This window comes from Nothobranchius furzeri, chromosome 3 (genome assembly GCF_043380555.1).
Source record: "Nothobranchius furzeri strain GRZ-AD chromosome 3, NfurGRZ-RIMD1, whole genome shotgun sequence".
Classification (NCBI taxonomy): Eukaryota; Metazoa; Chordata; class Actinopteri; order Cyprinodontiformes; family Nothobranchiidae; genus Nothobranchius; species Nothobranchius furzeri.
The window spans coordinates 59,245,910-59,266,561 of NC_091743.1; the positions used below are offsets into that span (position 1 = coordinate 59,245,910).

The 20,652-nt window shown below is 41.3% G+C and overlaps 2 protein-coding genes across 4 annotated transcripts in view; one reads left to right on the top strand and one right to left on the bottom strand.

Moving 5' to 3' along the window:
• Window positions 1–842: 842 nt before the first annotated feature.
• Window positions 843–5,916, top strand: tgm5l (transglutaminase 5, like). 2 transcript variants are annotated; one of them, XM_015959213.3, is made up of 14 exons: window positions 849–967; window positions 1,046–1,228; window positions 1,335–1,568; window positions 2,130–2,248; window positions 2,349–2,477; window positions 2,830–3,007; window positions 3,167–3,302; window positions 3,387–3,490; window positions 3,581–3,820; window positions 3,905–3,967; window positions 4,054–4,263; window positions 4,989–5,146; window positions 5,235–5,371; window positions 5,579–5,916. In XM_015959213.3, exons 1-14 carry the CDS (start codon window positions 961–963, stop codon window positions 5,730–5,732), a joined length of 2,052 nt encoding a protein of 683 aa, XP_015814699.3. In that variant the 5' UTR covers window positions 849–960; the 3' UTR covers window positions 5,733–5,916. The 2 variants fall into 2 exon arrangements, with proteins under 2 accessions (XP_054607912.2, XP_015814699.3); XM_054751937.2 differs by having other exon boundaries at window positions 843–1,228.
• Window positions 5,917–7,222: 1,306 nt separating this feature from the next.
• Window positions 7,223–20,652, bottom strand: part of eya2 (EYA transcriptional coactivator and phosphatase 2) — a 32,500-nt gene continuing 19,070 nt past the window's right edge. For both annotated transcript variants that reach the window (XM_015959218.3, XM_015959217.3), the window contains exons 9-15: window positions 19,834–19,923; window positions 12,574–12,632; window positions 11,147–11,307; window positions 8,795–8,909; window positions 8,549–8,670; window positions 8,312–8,412; window positions 7,223–7,969 (exon numbers count right to left, since the gene is read on the bottom strand). In XM_015959218.3, the coding sequence (XP_015814704.1) occupies window positions 7,889–7,969; window positions 8,312–8,412; window positions 8,549–8,670; window positions 8,795–8,909; window positions 11,147–11,307; window positions 12,574–12,632; window positions 19,834–19,923 (729 nt within the window). In that variant the 3' untranslated portion in view covers window positions 7,223–7,888. The remainder of the gene's footprint in view (window positions 7,970–8,311; window positions 8,413–8,548; window positions 8,671–8,794; window positions 8,910–11,146; window positions 11,308–12,573; window positions 12,633–19,833; window positions 19,924–20,652) is intronic.

Sequence of the window (20,652 nt, forward strand, 5' to 3'; positions counted from 1 at the left end):
TGAAATAACTGGTGGGACTTAATCTTGAATCCCATTTTCAGTTTGCTTCACCTGATATTTGGAGTTTCTCGTGACTTTTAAAGGGTGCAACAAATAACTTCTGGGTCACTCCGCTTTACTGGTTTCAGTTTTGTAAACCATTGTGGGGCTTTTGGCCTGCCAGTATCGAAAAACTGATCGGCAACCTCACAAAATCATTGAGTGTAAACAGTATCTATAATATAAATAATAATAAAGCATAACTGAACAAATTTACAGCAGTTTAAGTGAAACAGTTGTATGTTATTGACTCAGCCTATGTAGATTAAATATAGAGGCACCATAATAGGTAAGATTAGTGTAACAAAATTCTGTAAAGATGCTTTTCAGCTGTTTTAAGGGTCCTTCAATGGGAAAAGATTTTAAAAATTCTATAAAGTAAAAGAAAAGCATAAATTGGGGAACAATTTAGCATCTGATTAGCTTAACTAGTATGCCGTTTATCTGCTGCCTCTAGATAAGAATACTTAATAATTTGTTTCTTTATGCAGTAATTAAATATACATTTATTTGGTGGAAATAACTAAATGTAAAGAAAACATTTAGGGGGAAAAACAGCTGAAATCCTGTTTGCTGATCACTCCATGTAGCTACAGTAGCAACAGTTCACACACAAAGAAACTGGCAACACAACTCAATGTTCTTTTATTGAAGAGGGTCTGATTGCTCATCACATTTGTACACTTTGTGCATGACGCTGTACAAATGTCGCAGGACCGGCAAAGAGGGCTGTGCCATGTTCTTGCATGTGTTTGGTTGCTCATAACTCCAGGGCCTTGGAAACAATTGAGGATAGCAAACCTGTTCACCACCTGTAGGAACACCTGCGGAGGGAGGGGCTGAGGAGGTATATAAAGGAGGATGTGGACTGCAGGAGCACATCACGTTGTTTTGAGATTGTTTTGAGACGCACTGACACACATGGAAGGTGAGGTTTGTTTCAGGGATGCTCGTTCTTTGATGCTTGATGTGCTGTTTCTAAAATCTCCTTTTTTCCTCCTTGCAGATTTGCATATTCAATACGTTAACCTGGAACAAGCTGAAAACCATGAGAGACACAGAACAGACGGCTTCAGCAGCACTGAGGCCCTGGTGGTCCGGAGAGGAGACCCGTTCAGGATCAGCGTCCAGCTCAAGGGCCGACCCTTCAACCCCAGGATGGATTCTCTGAGGATCAAAGTCACGCTTGGTAATCCACTTTTTAATTTGCAGATTTTTTTTTTTTTGGATCAGTGATGATTTACAGCAAGATTTTCTGTGCATCAATACAAACCAACGATTGCTTTCTTCCTCAGGCCGGCTGTATGTAACAATGCCAGTCACCTTCTCCAGGAAGGCTCCTTCCTCTGGCTGGAATGCCTTTATGGACCCTAACGACCTGGACCTCCAGAACCCCTCCATCTTCATCTGCCCTCCTGCCTTCGCCTCAGTGGGCTGCTACAAATTCCAGCTGTGTGTGTTCACACAGCAGGGCCAGAGGAGGTGTGCAGTGGGAGATTTCATCCTGCTCTGTAACCCCTGGTGTTCTGGTGAGTGTGAGCCTGTGGGTCACCGCAAACATCTGATGTTGAAGCTAGTCAATCAGTCAACGCCTGGAGGTTTAGTTGAGGTGTGTCACATTATGACTCAGAATCTAAAACGTTAATGGTTCACTCTCACCTTACACCTTGTCTGATTGTTTTCTCACCTTTTTATAATCAGAATACAGTTTTATTTGGAGCCTCAGATGCATTTTTACATATTTTGAATAATATTTCCTCTACAGATTACAATTAAATAATGACTTGTGAATAAGATTAAGTGTAGAAAGGACACTTTTCTAACATTTTTAAAGAAAAAAACTAGTTTGAGCTGTATTTGCTGATTTATGCAGCATTTTTTCTTTCAGACTTAGTTTCTCAGTCTCACACAGACACACTGATGAACACGAGTTAGCTAATGTCTGCGTTGCCATCTCGCCTGAGGGAACTTTGTCACGTCAACCTGCAGAAACAGCTGCTCCAATTAACCCTGTGTATTTTTCAACTTACATCGGATTATTCAAATTTACACATGAATAAAAGTCAGAATAAATGTTTCCTGTCTTTCAGAGGATGCAGTTTACATTCCATTTGAGGACCAGAGGGAAGAATACATCCTGAGGGATTCTGGATTGCTGTTCATGGGAACCCCGGCGAACCTCGTGTCGAGACCGTGGTCCTTCGATCAGGTATAAAAAACACTTTTTCTGAACTTATTTACCAGATAAAAGTCACATTTTCTTCATTTAAATAATTCTGCGTGTGTTTGTTTTCCCTTTCCTTGTAAAGTATGAGCCTGTTGTTTTGGAGGCATGTCTGGATCTGCTTCAAGTCAGCCCACAGCACCAGAAGAGCAACAGAATGGATTACCTGAACCGGAGCAATCCCGTTTACATCAGCCGGGTCGTCTCAGCCATGGTGAGTCTAGAAACACTCCCATAAACCTATTTTGTGGGAATGAATCCCTCTCCACACACCGTCTTCCCTCCCTCAGTGTCGTTAGGATCAGAACGTTTTATCCAAACAAGGTGCGGCTTGAATTTAGATTCTGGATTCTGTCAATCATAAAGATAATCACACGCACACACACCCCTTGGCAGGTTCTCAACACAAGTAAAACATCACACTACAGAACTCTGCAATTATAGCTGTCAATCAGGGTATATTTAACCTGCCAGGGTGAATCAAACGAAACTAAATGTTCCACTCTAACTTGATTTGTCATCGGAAAGTGTCGGTTTGGTTGACAAGTTTTTTTTTTCTTCTCTAGATCAACAGCGAAGATGATCATGGAGTATTGAAAGGGAACTGGTCCAACGACTTCAAAGAAGGGGTTGATCCCTCCAAGTGGACAGGAAGTGGGGACATCCTGAGAAAGTGGGTGCAGTCTGGGAACAGCCCAGTCAAGTATGGACAGTGCTGGGTGTTTGCAGCGGTCATGTGCACAGGTAATTAGTGATAATGAAACTTTTTCTTTATATTTTTACTTCTCACAAGTAACACTTCAGCAATCATCATCCAGTCCTGGCTTCCAGGACACCACGTTCAGATATGTGCACATCACGTAACTGATGACACCTCTGTTTTTATTACTGTACGTCTTTCAGTCATGAGAGTCCTTGGCATTCCTTGTCGCGTCGTCACAAACTTTAACTCCACTCACGACACCAACGCCAACCTGGTTATTGAAGAGTACTACACAGAAACAGGGCAGAAGCTGAACTACAGCAAAGACAGCATTTGGTCAGTACTGAACTAAATCTTGACAATAATAATGTTAATTAGTATTTTTTAAACTAAAACGATCACTTTGGACCTTCTCAACAGGAACTTTCATGTCTGGGTTGAGTGCTGGATGACTCGCAAGGATCTGGGATCAGATATGGATGGCTGGCAGGTTCTTGACCCGACCCCCCAACAGAGGAGTAATGGTGTGTTTGAGAAACATTTCAGATACTTTGTGTTTGATGAATTTAAATTTGAACTTTTTCAAATTACCCCTTTCCTTCTACTCCTTCCAGGAGTGTTCTGCTGTGGCCCGGCTCCAGTCAAAGCAGTCAAGAGTCAGTGCATCGACCGCAAGTACGACATTCCTTTTGTCTACGCCGAGGTGAACGCTGATGTTCACACCATCATCATGGACCAGGGTCAGGTGGTCGGCTTCAGCAAAGACACCGAGAGAGTCGGGTCCCTGATCTGCACCAAAGCTATTGGCTTCCCAAGACTGCACAACATCACAGGAGACTATAAATACATCAAAAGTACGAAACATAAGCTGCATCTACACATTTCCATCTTGACCGTTTTAACAAAGTATCCTAACATGCATTTTATTTAAATTGCAGGTGATTCATCTACAATTTCATCAAGGAGCTCCACCATCTCAAACAGCTCCACACTAAGCAGAGGTAAATGGTGATTTTAATTTAGGTGTTCAAGCTCAGAATCCCTTGATGAAACATGTCTCATTAAAACTACTTCTCTTTATGTTTAGCCTCATCCGCAGGGGTGGAAGTCTTCCTGTTCCTGGATAAATCTCCAGTCGTTGGAGAGCCGATTCGCTTCATGGTGAAAATTAAAAACCGGCAGAAGGTGACCAAGAGGTTGAAAGTGCACCTGAATGCTCAGGCCAAAGAGTACAACCGCAGCCCCTCTGACACCTTCTGGGAAAACCACGGCATTATGCAGCTAGCACCCATGGAAGGTATGGGTTCCTCAGCATCCCCGTGATTCTTCCAACGTGTTACATTTATATTTGAAGTAACACTCGATAGGTTTCATGTTTCTCCCTCCTACTGGTGAAAGTGGATTTACAACTGTCGTAAACGACTCCGAAGCAGCCTGCTGTAGCTAGCGCTAACAAGGAGCTAACGCGAACATGAGCCAACTGATCCCAAGTCATGAATTCAAAAGATCCACTCTGTTGGACGGATAAAATATTATTACTAATAAACAGTAGCAACAAAGCCAGGTCACCATCACTCTGTAATCTCATAGCCTTCAGCTCCCTCAGACAAGTGTAGGCCGTGCCGATGTTAACTCTGGTTTTATCTCTTCGCTTTACCTCCAAAGACATTATTCTCTTACTTTTACTTCCAGGTTCCTCCAGGATGCTAACAAAGAATGCATACTTCTTCTTGTGCTTTTTATTGATGTTTGGTGAACTGAAACAGCTAATTCCTATCCTTTACCGACACAGTAAACTGCTAATGTTATAAGCAGGTGGAAAGCTCCCACTAGTGAACCTACCTGAACCACAAAACTCTTAAGTGCAGTTTTTGGTCAGCAGAGCGCTGCAGTCATGTCCAATGGAAAGTTGCTCAAATTTCTGGCTTAAGAACCACTTAAACTAGTTTAAAAGCTATAGTTTAAACTAAAAATGCTTAATTTTTTTTAATCTAATAGATATATTCAATTTCTTCCTTTTAGTCAAAGTGCTGCAGCAGCAGATCCTTCCATCCCAGTATGAGAAGGTGGTGGGAGACAATCTAATCAACCTGGCGGTTGTCCTGGAGGACATGGCAACTCATGAGCACTTCCTCAGCTCAGAGGAGTTCAACATCACTGGACCAAGGATCATCATCCAGGTAGTCACGTCACTTCCTTTAAACTGGATCAAGTTGCAGGAAATTGTGGGAATATTCTGGGTTTGCTTATGTTTTTATTTGACTTCAGGTTGTAGGCGAAGACTCAGTTGTGGTGAACAAAGCTCAAACTGCTGTTGTGACTTTCATCAACCCGTTCTCTCACCCAGTCAGTGGATTGCTGACGGTAGCTGGGGCTGGATTAATACATGGAGAGACTCAGTTCAGGTAGGAGTTTGAATTTTATCAACACAGCTAACATATCTAATAGGAGTGTCCCTGAACGCCTCATTACAAAACAGCATGTCTGTAATGGAGGAATGGTGCTGCATGAAACCGGTCATGGTACTTTTTTACTGAGAGTGATTCAAATGCGAAGATTTAAAGCTTTCTGAAGCATTTGACTGATGTTCTGAATGTTTTTTTTTTTTACAGGATGGGCTCGCTACATCCAGGTGGAAAAGTCTCACAGCGCATCACATTCACCCCCAGCAGGGTCGGAGCGAGGATGCTGCATGCCAGTCTGTCGCTCTCCAACGTCAGCTTCACAATCCGAGGCTTTAGGATGATCTACGCCAACAGTGTTTAGCTCCAACCTATCAATATATTTATTTATTTGCATATTTATTTTTTCCATTTATTTGTCTGCTAATTGTAAATAACATTCATAACGAAATATCTGCACTAATATTTAAAAATTTAAAAGTCTTAAGATTTTCTGAGATTTGTCTTTTTTTAAATGTATTTATTTAAAAATAAAACAAAAGATGTGACGCACCTGTGTTAATTTATTTATTTTTCTTACACTCATAAACTATTGCAGCGGGATGTCCACAGTTGTGTTTATCTGTTAGTTATCAATAAACAGAGCTAAATAGCAGCTAAATGGAATCAATCAGCATTGTTAACACCAAGGAGCTGTAGGCTGCACAAGTAAACAAAAGGACCGTAAAGTTACAGGGTCGGGTCGCGGGGGCAGCAGCCTAAGGCCTAAGACGAGGTTCAGACTTCCCTCTCCCCAGCCACTTGGGTCAGCTCCTCTGGGGGAATCCCAAGGCGTTCCCTGTCCAGGTGAGAGACATAGTCCCTCCAGTGTGTCCTGGGTCTTCCTTTAGGTCTCCTCCCAGTTGGATGTGTCCAGAAAACCTCACCAGGGAGACGTCCAGGAGGCATCCTGACCAGATGCCCGAGCCACCTCAACTGGCTCCTCTTGATGTGGAGGAGCAGCGGGTTTACTCAGAGCCCCTCCCGAATGACCAAGCTTCTCACCCAATCTCTAAGGGACAGTCCAGCCACTCTTCAGAGAAAACTCATTTCGGCCGCTTGTATCCGTGATCTCGTTCTTTCGGTCACTATCCAAAGCTCATGACCATAGGTGAGGGTAGGAACGTAGATTGACCGGTAAATCGAGAGCTTCACCTTCTGACTCAGCTCTCTCTTCACCACGACAGACCGGTACAACGCCCGCATCACTGCAGATGCAGCACCAATCCGCCTATCAATCTCACGCTCTAGTTTTCCCTCACTCGTGAACAAGACCCCGAGAAACTTAAACTCCTCCACTTGGGGCAGGACCTCATCCCTGACCCGGGGAAGGCATTCTACCCTTTTCCAAATCAAAGCATGTTTTATTTAAAGTTTTTTTTACTGTAAAACTTGCAGACCCATCCTAAAAATGCAATGTGCATTTATTGTTTCAGTTAAAATGTTGCCCTGAAGAGGGAGTACTTTTCTGAAAATTAAACACGCCATCTCGGTTAAAACCTCTTCATATTAACAAATTGAACTCCAGGATCTTTTCTTCCCTCAATCCCTGTCATTTATGATGAAACCAGACTCAAAACGTCCCCAAAATGCATTTAATTTATTTTTATTCATTAACCATCTGTCAAAACTCGAGGACAACAAAAGCATTATATACAAATCATAGCTAAGCTGACAGGCGGTGCAGTCGGCACATGCACAAACACCAGTTCACCTATATTACAAACAAGTTAATGGAAAATTAAACAGGGACAGAAAAATAATCAATGTACAACCCAGAAATAAAAAGTGAAGATTCAAGCATGGATCTAAAATCTGCAAGGCTACGTTATATGAAACATTTTCTTTGGTCTTTACAGATGATTTGTTGTTATTTTCATGCTAAACAGTCCCTCCAGCTCATTGCCGTGAGAAACTGAACCTTTAATAAATTGCTTTCACCATCATGACAGAGTATAGACCATTTTAATAGCCTCTAACTGTAAGATGTTATGGGACATTGTTCTAGGGGACTAAAAGGTCTCGTATTTACACATCTTCTTTCTAATTTTAATGTAAAACAACAAAACAAACCGTACTAGCCCTTTGAAGAGTTTAAACATCTAAAAAACAAACTGAGCAGAGCTGGACAAGCTGTAGAAAATAAACCAGAGATGCTCGCTGAGCTCATTAAACAGGAAATCAGGATTTTCTGGTTTTGCATTCAGTGCAACAGTTAGAAAAAAAAGCTGAGCTGAGTAGAAATTGGTTGTTTCTTTATACGTAGACTTAATACTTGCAGTACTAACCGTAGTTCCCTGGGTTTAGTTATGAGTTGGTCCCTTATTTTACTTTGGATGTGAGCACGTCTGGCTTCATGCTTGTATGTCCTCTTGGGAGCGTCTCACAGTTCCATTATCCTGGTGTCCAACTGTCTGCTTGGATGCTCACTAAAAGCATCTAAGTTGAGTTTTTAGTGCAGATCTAAACAGCTATCGCCCTCTAGAGGTAGTCCAGCTCCAGTGCATGGGTCAAAGCCTCCAGATCAGCCCGACAGGACACCCTCCAGAATGGCATGTTCTTCTAGTTAAACACAGCGTAAAAGAAAGTATCATTAATGCAAACCTGAGGCAAGTGTGTTTGTGCACTTTCTGTGGCAGAGTGGAAGTGGAATATGCAGCGGTTTTGCAGAGAACATCTGGAAAACGTTAGCTTGAACCGTAAATTTTAAAGAAGAAGACGAAGAAGACGAAGACGAAGACGTAAATTTTAAAATAATAAAAATACATGGATAGCTGCCAAATCAGGACAACATTATATCATTCAATAAAGACACAGAAACAGAAGCTGCAGAAATGGGGGTTAATTATTGTTATTTGTGGCCCTTTTTCAGCAGTTAATCACGTAAAATAAAGTTATACCAACCTTCTTGGCTACGGTCTCCTCTTCGGCTCCGTCTCCGATCACCACGTAGACTGCTCTACGGCCAAACCTCTGAGAAACACGCTCAAAACAGCTCTCCTTTCCTTTGAAGGCAAAAGGAAATGTGGATATTTAGCTAATACGCAAAAATATGGGAATCAGAACAACGGATTTGTAAACTGAAACAATGAAAATGAGAATAGGGAAGCTCGGTGGATCGAACTAAAACTTTTTCCTCACCGATTTTGGTGGCGCTGTAAATGTTCTCTATTGGGAAAGCTGAGCCGAGTCCATACAGTAAGACCTTTGAGAGGGCCGGGATGAGCTGGGTGGTGGTCACCAACACGTTCACGCAGTTTGGCCTGGGTCAGCAAAAATGACACGTTAGAAGAAACAGATTTAATTGAAGAGGCGTAATTTGAGAAAAACATAAATAGCAAGCAGCTGAGATGTAAAGTTATTGAGTTTGTTGTAAAGTGAAGTGACCTGGAGTTAATGAGAGCCAGAGCTTTGAGGGCTTGAGTCAGCCACAGGTCAGTCAGGATCTCCATCTCTCTCCTCAGCTGTAACCATTCTTCTCTCTTGGGACTCACTAGCAAGCCTGAAATTAGAAGTGGTTTAAAGTTTTCAAGTTTTTATACAAGTATAACTCTTAAGAATAAAATTTAATTATAAAGGAAAAACGTGTAAAAGATAAACAAAGTTGGTAAACCTTTATTGTTAACTGATTTTTTTTGTTCAGCAGAAACTGCAAATAAAGTAGTCAGTTACAGCAGATTTCTGTCCCAGCCCTTCAAACAGAAAATGAACTTTTAGACCAGTTTTAAGTAATATATATTTTTTTATTTTAGGCTAGAGCTTTAACACAGATCAAAGTGATTGTTGAGTTAGAAACTTGGCCAGTTTCATATGTGACACCACTCTACACCACTCTGCTGACCTAAAACCACACTAGGTAGTTTTGATGAATGGGTAGGTGTCCTACGGGCTGCACTAGTTTGAGGGAGCTAAAGGACGCTACGAAATCACAGACCGATGGTGACCTGGATTTGTTGTTACTGAACTTTTAAGTAATAGTTTTTTGTCCAACAGTGTGGTACTTTTTACTTTGTGGTTTATTTTAGTATTAGTTGGCTCATGTTAGTTATATCGTTGTTAGCACTAGCTACAGCAGGCTGCAGCAGGGTTGTTTACGACAGTTGTAATTCCACTTTCATCCAGCAGGGCAGAGGAGCAGAAAACTGCTCAGTGTTACTTTAAAAGGAACTCCAGCTATGAGGACGTGTATGCCCTAATAAGCCATAAGTTTTCTTTTGTACCAAACTATGTTGTTAGAAACACAAAATATTGCTGTTTATTCATAAATCTATAATATTTAGTACATTGTTTGACATACGTAGGATGCCATGTTTTCTGCACGCAATGCACTCTGGGGGGATGACGTGTATTGGTTGCTCTTGGAAGAATAGCTATTGACGCTAGTGTTTGTTTACGCGCTCACCGTATTAATAATTAAGTCAAATGCCATATTGTGCTGCTTTTGGATGCAATTTACAGTCAAAGGGCAACAAAGGGAGTGATGTGAGTTTGCACAGCTTTCCCACTGGCAAGTAGAGGAGAAAGTAGTGGGAAGATGCCTGTGGATGGACACAACTTCCCAAAGATCTGCAGCTGTGTTCCCAACATTTCTCTCCTGATGCGTTTGAGGCTTATAGTTGACCACATCTACTTAAAGAGCTCAGTGAAGCGGCTGGGTACAAGAGAAGGTGGAAACTAAATGCTTTACCGACCATTTTCCCACACAAGGAGCCTAAACGCCCTCGGAGAGACAAGAGACGCTGGACGCTCTCCTGGACCGACAACCCTCTCCTGCAGCTGCCGCTTCTGTCACATTCAGTGAACCATCGGACACGCCACTCGTCACGGATGAAGCTGAACATTCACCTCTCCCGTCAGTAAAACAAGCAGTAAGTGTAGCAATACAGTGTTCTCCAAATATATATCAGCAAAAATGATTCAAGTCATTTCTCTGAATATCCTAATCATCTGTGAAGCACAAGGCAGCTCTGGATGCTAAAATTCTCCAAAATCATTCATAATTGAATACGTTTGATCCCACGATAGCTTTAGTTTTGTAACCTGGGTTCCTTTTAAGGTGTTTAAGGTGAGATTCTAAACTGTTCTGAGTACTTTCAAAACACCAAATTCAGATTTCACATCTCAAGAACAGTTTTTATTCTTCTTTCATCTCTTTTTGTTAAAGCCACTTGTGTAAATTAGAATGTTTCGAACTGAAAAACCCAACATAATAAGATGTCTAGATAGATCCAGATTGTAGGACATTTTTGTTAGTTTGTAATTTTACTTTGTTTAGTGTCTCTAAAGAGAAAATACAATTTGAAATTATGCAAAGGTGCTTTCACATTGGTAACATGATATCAGCTGCAAACCACAGTTAAGATGATTATTATGGGGCACGGCTTCTGGAAAAAGTACAGCACCTAAAAAAAGCAGTTGACTATTAATTTTCTGGAGGTTGACACAATGTTGATTTTAAACATACAGTGATGATAGCAATTTGTCATGCGTTAACTTTTCAAATCTTAATTGGAGACAGCTGCTTTTGACACTGTCTGCGGTTCCTGACTCAACATTGGTGTTAGTTCTACTCTTGGCTTGCTTGTGCAGCTACACTCACTGATTATAGAGCAATTTGTTGTTCCTGATTTGTATTATCGCTGCCAAGAAACTACATTTTTCCATTTATTACATTTTTCACAAAAAAGTTATCGCAAAGTCCAGAAAATCTGAGTTGAAATTATTCTCCCTGGAACTTACCACCAACATTATTTTTGTATGTATTGTAGATCTCCTTGACTCTGCGGTATCGGAAAGCCAGTTTCCTCATCCAGTCTACCCCTCCATGGACTCCGGATCCCAGGCACAAAGAACCTGCTCCTGCTGGGCTCTGGAAGCCGTCTGACCCAAAGTTGTAGGTGCTGCAGGATTGAAATATGCAAGAAACACACGGGCTTTAGTTTCTAAAAGATGAAGCTGTTATTTACATTTTCTGCCTTAAATTAGGTATACTATGACTTTTTTCTAAGTTATAATGTTTAATACCAAATATGTGTCTGGTGTTTTTTGCACTAAATTCCTCTCATATCTTAGCAGATTTATTCTTCAGTTTCAGTACCTTCCAGAATTAGCCGTTTCTGCACTGACTACAACCACCCACCCTCATCTCAAGCTGCTATTAGCTGAGAAGCTCTGATATCTGGGAGGGGCTTAGAGAATAGCCAATGCTCCTCCAGTAGCAGCCCTGTTACATGTGAGAGGTGGTGTTCTGCTTCTTTCTCCGTTTATGATGTCACAAACAGGGACTTTTGATAACTGCATGTTTAGGCACATACTTTCTAAAATTAAACTGACATAAAATGGTAGTAGAGACCCACATGGCAGAGCAAAAGTATGCAAAAGGTGAGTTTTGCACAGTATGTCCCCTTTAATATATATATATATATATATATATATATATATATATATATATATATGAGGTGACGGTGGAACAGGAGTTAAGTGCTCGGCCCGTAATCAGAAGGTTGAGGTTCGAGCCCCGCTCAGTTTGTTTCTGTCAATGTGTCCTTGGGCAACACACTTAACCCCCTTTGCCTGCTGGCATTGGTTGGAGGGACTAATGATACCAGTGCTTGGCAGCCTTGCGTCTGTCGGTGCACCCCAGGGCAGCTGTGGCTACATCGTAGCTCATCCCCACCAGCGTGTGAATGTGTGAATGACTGAATGTGATTGTGAAGAAACTTAGGGGTTGGGGTTCCAGGACTCTAGAAGCCGCCATTTATCATATATGGATAATGAGGGATTGGTAAAACACAAGTGGTGAAGTTTCACTCCTTCTCAGATCCCTGAATCTCTCAAACAAGTTTGTGAGAGAAAAAACCTAAACTGAAGGGAATGGAAAGATTGGAGGGAATGAGAAAAGATATTTTTGATGGGAAATAAAGACGCTGGATAATCCTCTGACATACTAGACGCTGGTGGAAGTAGAGAAAATATAAGTCGTGCACAAGCTTGCATGCTCGATCACATTCGGATGCACGCAAATGCGCTCGCTCTCTCATTTAATCTCTTAGCAGATTTCCTCCCCGTGCACTAAAACTCAGAGGGCAAGTCTGGTTCACGGGCCACAAAAGGAACTGTCAGAGTCATTCAGAGGAAGACTTATATAGTAACAGTAGAGGCTTTACCTCAGGTCCTGTCCATTGTCATCTGATGCCACGTCATCAATGTGGACCTGGTCACATTCCTGACAAATGAGAAAGAAAGCAGATACATCAAGAGATCTGTCCATGAAGCCCTTTGGGGGGGGGGGGGGGATACCAGGGGAAGATACCACAACCGAGGGTTAAAAAAAGGTAAAAATGAAAGAGAAGGAGGGACACAAAACATCAAGGCACCAACAATAACCGAAGGTCTAGTGTAAACATTACAGAACTAAATATACTCTTTATACTCTTCCAATATTTACTCAGAAAAATCTTTTTTTAAACAATAACCTGTTGTCTTTAAAAGTCACAGATGGGGCAGACGGGGGTTATTTTTCTCTTCAACAACCAGAAAAGCAAGAAATAAAACCGCACTGCTGATGCAGCATGTAGTTGTAGCTGAAACACCTCCAGCAACATCAAGATAAGTTAGAAAATAACCAAACTTTAGAACTGATGAATACAAAATTAAATTGTCAAAAATAATAAACTGAGAAGAAGAACAGCACAGAAAATTAAAGAATAACCAAGCCTCTAAACCATGTGTGTCAGACACAAGGCCGCGGAGCATCTTTATGTGGCCCGCGAGATACATATAAAAAATATATTAAAACTGACCCGCTGGCCGATTTTACTGCAAAGACTACAACTCCCATGATGCTTTGCGGCATTAGCACGGAGCCAAAGCACCCTCCTTTGTGTTTTTTCCAGCATCTGCTGCCGGTGTCTGCAGCTCTGCTGTCTCGGACAAACTAAACACTCCTCTCACTCAGCGCCGAGTTTACTCAGCTATTTGCCGACGTTGAAGCCCAGAAATGGAGATTCTAGCCGCTCAGTAATGTGTTCACGACTGAAAGAGAAAGTTTTCCAACTAACTTCCAGACAGAGCTGATATAACTCTAGCGAGCAGCGACACGCTCAAATCAGCATGACTCTGTGGTTGCTGTTATTTTTCCTCCCCGACACACAACAACGTGGTCAAGCTGCTCAGACGCTCTCCATGTTCAGCGGCACAAACCTATGTGAGCACCTGTTGTCATCTAATGTTGTCATTATTATGAAGATGAACAAAACAACAGGAGTCTCCTCCTCAGCTCATCAACCCCATGATGCAGGTATCTGGCTGGAACAGGTGAGCATCACAGTAAACCAGTGGAGCAAACTGAGCTTTAAATATTTAGGTTTTATGCTCTTTTTCTGCTCCAAAACATGAAAGTTAATAGGAGAGATATTGCATTTTCATTTAAGATAAAATTATATTTTTATTTTGTTGTTGGCTGGTGAGAAAATATTTAACCTACAGTAAACAGGAACTGGAAAGGCTGCAGATAGATGAATAGGGAAAGCTAGATGTCACAGCAGCAATGCCACTTATTACAGGAGAAAAGAGAATAAAAAAGAAAAATGAATAAAGAAAACATAAATCCTGACTAGATTGAAAATGCTGATTATACCACAAGTAATGAATACCACTGATGCATTTTATTTATAATTGACTTGCTCGTGTGTAACTGGTTATTCCACATTCAGTGTTAATGCAAAAATAAGTTTGTTTCCAAATTAAAATGTTCAAAATTGCATATATGTTGATAAAGAAAATGTGCAAATTTGCCGTCACTTTTTCAAAAAATATTAAGTTTGGCCCGCAACTTCGTCCCAGATTTTCATTACGGCCCAGTGTGAATTTGAGTTCGACACCCCTGCCCTATACCTTTATCTTTAATGTGAAAAAAAGCTCAAACATTAACATTCAAATAAAGCAACACACACACACACACACACACACACACACACACACACACACACACACACACACACACACACACACACACACACACACACACACACACACACACACACACACACACACACACTTTTTTAAGTGACGCACGAAGAACTGGGACAGATGGGCTCACCGATCACATTTCAGTCACCCAGACAGAGACGCTACCTCATCTCCTAACATTACTGCAGAACCAGGTTCCCACCGGCTCATCACCACATCCAACTCAGGTGGGATTGGCTCCATCAGAGTTACAACCGCTGACCAATAAATGCACATGATCGCTTTTGTTACCAGACAGACAATCAAACTGAGAAATGCAGTAAATAAAAATCAATGCAACTCCACTGAATTATTTTGGTAAAAGTCCTCATATCCGTCCAAATTCAACAAAAAGCTTTATTAGTAATGCAAAACATTGTCACATTTTGTTATCACAGGTGTGGCATCTGTGTTATTTTTTTTTTACAGACTTACAGAGAAGATAACTGAGGCTGAAGATCTGACAGCAGGAGTTGTCAGTGAGTGGCAATAACAAAAGATGACATTAACATAGTTTGCAAATACAGTGGTGTGAAAAACTATTTGCCCCCTTCCTGATTTCTTATTCTTTTGCATGTTTGTCACACAAAATGTTTCTGATCATCAAACACATTTAACCATTAGTCAAAGATAACACAAGTAAACACAAATTGCAGTTTCGAAATGATGCTTTTTATTATTTAGGGAGAGAACAAAATCCAAACCTACATTGCCCTGTGTGAAAAATTAATTGCCCCCTGAACCTAATAACTGGTTGGGCCTCCCTTAGCAGCAATAACTGCAATCAAGCATTTGTGATAACTTGCTATGAGTGTTTTGCAGCGCTCTGGAGGAATTTTGGCCCACTCATCTTTGCAGAATTGTTGTAATTCAGCTTTATTTGAGGGTTTTCTAGCATGAACCGACTTTTTAAGGTCATGCCATAGCATCTCAATAGGATTCAGGTCAGGACTTTGACTAGGCCACTCCAAAGTCTTCATTTTGTTCTTCAGCCATTCAGAGGTGGATTTGCTGGTGTGTTTTGGGTCATTGTCCTGCTGCAGCACCCAAGATCGCTTCAGCTTTAGTTGACGAACAGATGGCCGGACATTCTCCTTCAGGATGTTTTGGTAGACAGTAGAATTCATGGTTCCATTTATCACAGCAAGCCTTCCAGTTCCTGAAGCAGCAAAACAACCCCAGACCATCACACTACCACCACCATATTTTACTGTTGGTATGATGTTCTTTGTCTGAAATGCTGTGTTGCTTCTACGCCAGATGTAACGGGACATTTGCCTTCCAAAAAGTTCAACTTTTGTCTCATCAGTCCACAAGGTATTTTCCCAAAAGTCTTGGCAATCATTGAGATGTTTCTTAGCAAAACTGAGACGAGCCCTAATGTTCTTTTTGCTTAACAGTGGTTTGCGTCTTGGAAATCTGCCATGCAGGCCATTTTTGCCCAGTCTCTTTTTTTATGGTGGAGTTGTGAACACTGACCTTAATTGAGGCAAGTGAGGCCTGCAGTTCTTTAGAAGTTGTCCTGGGGTCTTTTGTGACCTCTCGGATGAGTTGTCTCTGCACTCTTGGGGTAATTTTGGTCGGCCACCCACTCCTGGGAAGGTTCACCACAGTTTCATGTTGTCTAATGAGCTTTGAAAGCAAAGCGTCTGGACTTCTTTGAGTTGCTTGAAGACGTTTCACCTCTCATCCGAGAGGCTTCTTCAGTTCTAAGGTCAAATGGTGGAGAGTCCCAGATTTAAACCCAGTGGGAGTTTCCCCCAGAAGAGGGAACAAAAGACCCCCTGATGATCTTCTACATAAACACATGAGCCAAGGTGTGAGGGTGGGTGTTGGTCCTATTCAGCCAGAGTTTCGGGTGAGCTCATTGTGAAGCCTGGCCCCACCCTATCATGTGAATTCCTGAGGTCATGTGGCCCAGGATATGCGTGGGCGTTGAGGCATCTGGGAAGAGATCTCAAAACTGGATTATAGATGGCAGACAGTTGGTGTCGTAAACCACCGCCTTTGTTCAAAGATGGTTGCTCACAGTGGACATAAATGGCTTCCTTTACTCCTCTTTCAAACCATCTGTCCTCTCTGTCCAAAATGTGAACGTTGGCATCCTCGAAAGAGTGACCTTTGTCCTTTAGATGCAAATGAACTGCTGAGTCCTGTCCCATGGAGGTGGCTCTTCAATGTTGTGCCATGCGCTTGTGAAGTGGCTGTTTGGTTTCTCTGATGTAGAGGTCTGGGCATTCCTCGCTGCACTGTACAGCATACACCACATTGTTCAGTTTGTGTTTAGGAGTTTTGTCTTTCGGGTGAACCAGTTTCTGTCTGAGTGTGTTGCTGGGTCTGAAGTACAATGGTATGTTGTGTTTGGAGAAAACCCTCCTGAGTTTCTCTGATACACCGGCTACATGGGGGATGACAAGGTTGTTGCGTCTGTCTTTCTTATCCTCCCTCGCTGGTGTCTGGTCTTCTTTTCTGTGCAGCTTTGCTGACTTTATAAACGCCCAATTAGGATAGCCACATGTTTTAAGTGATTCCTTTATATGTGTGTTCCTTCTTTTTCCCTTCCGGCTTAGAGGGAACATGTTCTGCCTGGTGGTGTAAGGTCTTGATTACTCCAAGTTTTTGTTCCAGAGGGTGATGTGAGTCGAAGAGGAGGTACTGGTCCGTGTGTGTGGGCTTCCGGTACACTTCAATGTTGAGGTTGCCATTTTCTTCAAAGTGCACAGTGCAGTTTCTGTTCCATGTTGTTGCCACTTGTGGATAATGGCTCTCACTGTGGTTCGCTGGAGTCCCTTTAGAAATGGCTTTATAACCTTTACCAGACTGCTATATCTCAGTTACTTTTGTTCTCATTTGTTCTTGAATTTCTTTGGATCTTGGCATGATGTCTAGCTTTTGGTCTACTTCTCTGTGTCAGGCAGCTCATATTTAAGTGATTTCTTGATTGAAATAGGTGTGGCAGTAATCGGGCTTGGGGGTGGCTACAGAAATTGAACTCAGGTGTGAAACACCACAGTTGTGTTATTTTTTAACAAGGGGGGGCAATTACTTTTTCACACAGGGCAATGTAAGTTTGGATTTTGTTCTCTCCCTAAATAATAAAAAGAATCATTTCAAAACTGCATTTTGTGTTTACTTGTGTTATCTTTGACTAATGGTTAAATGTGTTTGATGATCAGAAACATTTTGTGTGACAAACATGCAAAAGAACAAGAAATCAGGAAGGGGGCAAATAGTTTTTCACACCACTGTAGCTTTGTTGGCTCCTTTCCCTCTTCTTGGCTGCTCCTCCTCCTGTTGGGACTAATTTTTCCTATTGGATGCTCGGACACACACCTATAATTACAGCACAAAGGGTCCTTGTTCTCCTTCGTAGTGTTCCACTTTAATCTTTCTTCTTTTGTCAGAACAAGACGGAGGAATGCGGGATGAAAAACACACTGAGTTCAGTCACCATCAGGTACTAAAACTGCTTTTTTTCCTTTGAGTCATCACTTTTAGAGGTTGCATCAACGCCGGTATTAGATTAGGTGCACTTATAGTAAGCACATTAGATCTAACTGTGGAGCACTTATTCTTGCAAAAAATCCTTTTAATATTATTGCTGCTCTGTCACTCCAGGCAGTGGCGCCCCCAGAAATGTTCATAGGGGGCCCAGTATAGGTTTTTGGGTGGCTCATTAAATTAGACCCCCTGATAAATGGGAGATGTTGGCCTGTAGCTGCACATTTCATTGCTCCTTCATTCTTTTTCATTAAAAAGCTAAAGGCCAAACTGTCCTGTATGTACCCTGAAGGCAACCTGCCTGCATATGATGTAATCTGATAGAGAGATCCCTCAGCCACATGCTTTGGTCGGAGGACTGTCTTTGACACTATTTCGAGCTCTTAACCTCAGATTTAAACTAAATTCTGTTGTAGCTCTTTTTGAGTCATTGAAAATCAACTAAATCTTAATGCTAGCAAAATATTTATTTTTTTATTATTTGCCCTGGTTCTGCTCCGCCGTGCTATTTCACTCTAATGGAAAGACACCTCTCCTCACTCACACAGTGGCTGCAGGATGTCATGTCTTGTCTAAAGCTAGAAAAGTAAAAATGTTCACAAACAACCAACTGGCACATTTGAAGATACATCAGGTCCATTCTTAGCAAGCATTTCCAGTAGTGGTGCACCGATATGAAATTTTTGGGCCGATACCGATATCCGATATTAAGATCATTGTCATGGCCGATAACTGATATTTGCCGATTCCCATAAACTGGCAATAAGGCTTCTAAAATCGGCAGATTTTGTATAGAATGAAAATGATTAAAGATGAATTTACGTTATTATGTACACAAAACTCACACATTTATGGTTCTGAGATGATTTCATTCACTGTTCACATAACTAAACAATTACCACCCCCCCCCCCACCCCCACCCCGAAACAGGCAAACAAATGGAGACAAGACGGAAAAAATATTGGTTGTTGATATCGGCCCGGTTTAATTTGTCAAACCGATACCAATAAATTAAAAAATGACTAACATACCGATGCCAATATTTTGTCCATCCCTAATTTCCAGCTTTGTGAAAAAATGCTAGACCTGGGTCTTGGTTTTGCATGAAGGTGCCATCCTTGTAGTGAAGGGGTGGGTAGAATATCTTTTTGTTTGTTTATAAGTTACATTTTTTTTTGTTGATTCTGTCCAAACGTTTTCTTAATGTACAAAACATTTTTGAGTTAAAACAAACAATAGGCCCGATCATCCAAAGGAACACAAGCATAAGAAATAACATTTCAAGTTTTTGTTATTGTTTCATTGTTTTTTAAAACTGTTTAAACATTTTTTATTTCAACAAAAATATCCCGAAAGACCATTGAGGATTTATACTTTTTTGATGGTGAGCCTCAGTGACATAAATATTTATTAAAATTGTTTTTTATGAAAGAAATCATTTATCAAAATTTTATTCGTCATTGGCTTTAACATGTATGTCTCCATTAAAGAAGATGAATATATGGTTTGTGTGAACATAAATGTGACCTATTAAGGGGGTGGTCTTCCCTGGAGGGAGGGGCCAGTGGGGTGGCCAATAACTTTCCAGGGGTGGCCATGCCCCCCAGGCCACCCATTGGGCCCCTGACTCCATGAGGGGAAACTGTTTCAAAGCTGCTCTAGAAAGAAATCACAGTGGATAGATGAGGGGATTTCTACCAATACAAGTAAAAAACAAACAAACCAAAATGTCAAACATCTGGATAAGCTGTGTCAGAGGAGGCTTCCTGGTTACGCCAACTCAGAGCTGCAATTTTTTCCAGCTTACTGGAAAAAGCCTCACAGTTATTGAAAAGTAGATATTTACTATTCCCAGCTTAATGACTGCTATAAGAAATAAACAGATAACAAACCAGCCAGCATGTTTAAGAACTCACCTCCAGGTCGTTGAAGAAGAGTCTCGAGTCGGCCAGATTGAAGATCATTTCTTCCATCCACAAACCCAGAGACACTGCCTTTGAAGAGTCCTGGTGAACAGCAAAAATGGGGGACATTTAATACTATTGATATTTCATCCGTCTATGAAGCAACGCTCAAATCAAAGTGGCACTCTGAAAACAACAATTAGTCTCCTGGTGGATTAGTGTGTCGTGTGTGTTTGTGAACCTCTGATTTTCACCTTTTGGTCAGTTTCTTTAGTATTTTACTGAACGATGTTTCTTACCACAGACATTTTTGACCCCAGACAAGTTCAGCTAAGACGCTGATTATTGAAACCACTGACAAAACAGGGCAGCGGGTTGAATCAAAAGTAAAAAATATGAGTTCAGACTTAATACGTTTGGTATTCACAATAATAATAATAATCAGTTAAACCGAAGTCTTGAACATCATTCCTCCTGTCTGCATGTCATTGCAGCTGTCTGCTTTTTTATTTATTTTTTGTAACAGCTTCCTGCTCATCAGCCTGACTGACATAACTAGGTTTCAGTAGGAGGTTAAGTGTGAATGTGTTGCTGTCAGTCAAACTCGCTGCCACATTTTTTATCTTTATTATCGATTTTCTGGCTGCGTTCAGTCTGGCGAGAGTTCCCGTCTCTCCTCGGCTGAAACCTTTCCAGGTTCCACTCAGTTAATTTGAATTGATTTGATTTACAACTGAGTGTCAGATTAAAGTCTGCAGAAACGTTTGGAACAGTATTAGCGGTTCGGTCGTTGGAGAGTTTAAACGACTGCAGTTCTGCTCAATTCCAACA

Coding starts and splice junctions, on each gene's coding strand:
- tgm5l (XM_054751937.2), top strand. CDS start 961: ATGGAAGGTGAGGTTTGTTTCAGGGATGCTCGTTCTTTGATGCTTGAT. Junction 1,569..2,129: donor CTGTAACCCCTGGTGTTCTG/GTGAGTGTGAGC, acceptor CCTGTCTTTCAG/AGGATGCAGTTTACATTCCA. Junction 5,372..5,578: donor CATGGAGAGACTCAGTTCAG/GTAGGAGTTTGA, acceptor TTTTTTTTACAG/GATGGGCTCGCTACATCCAG.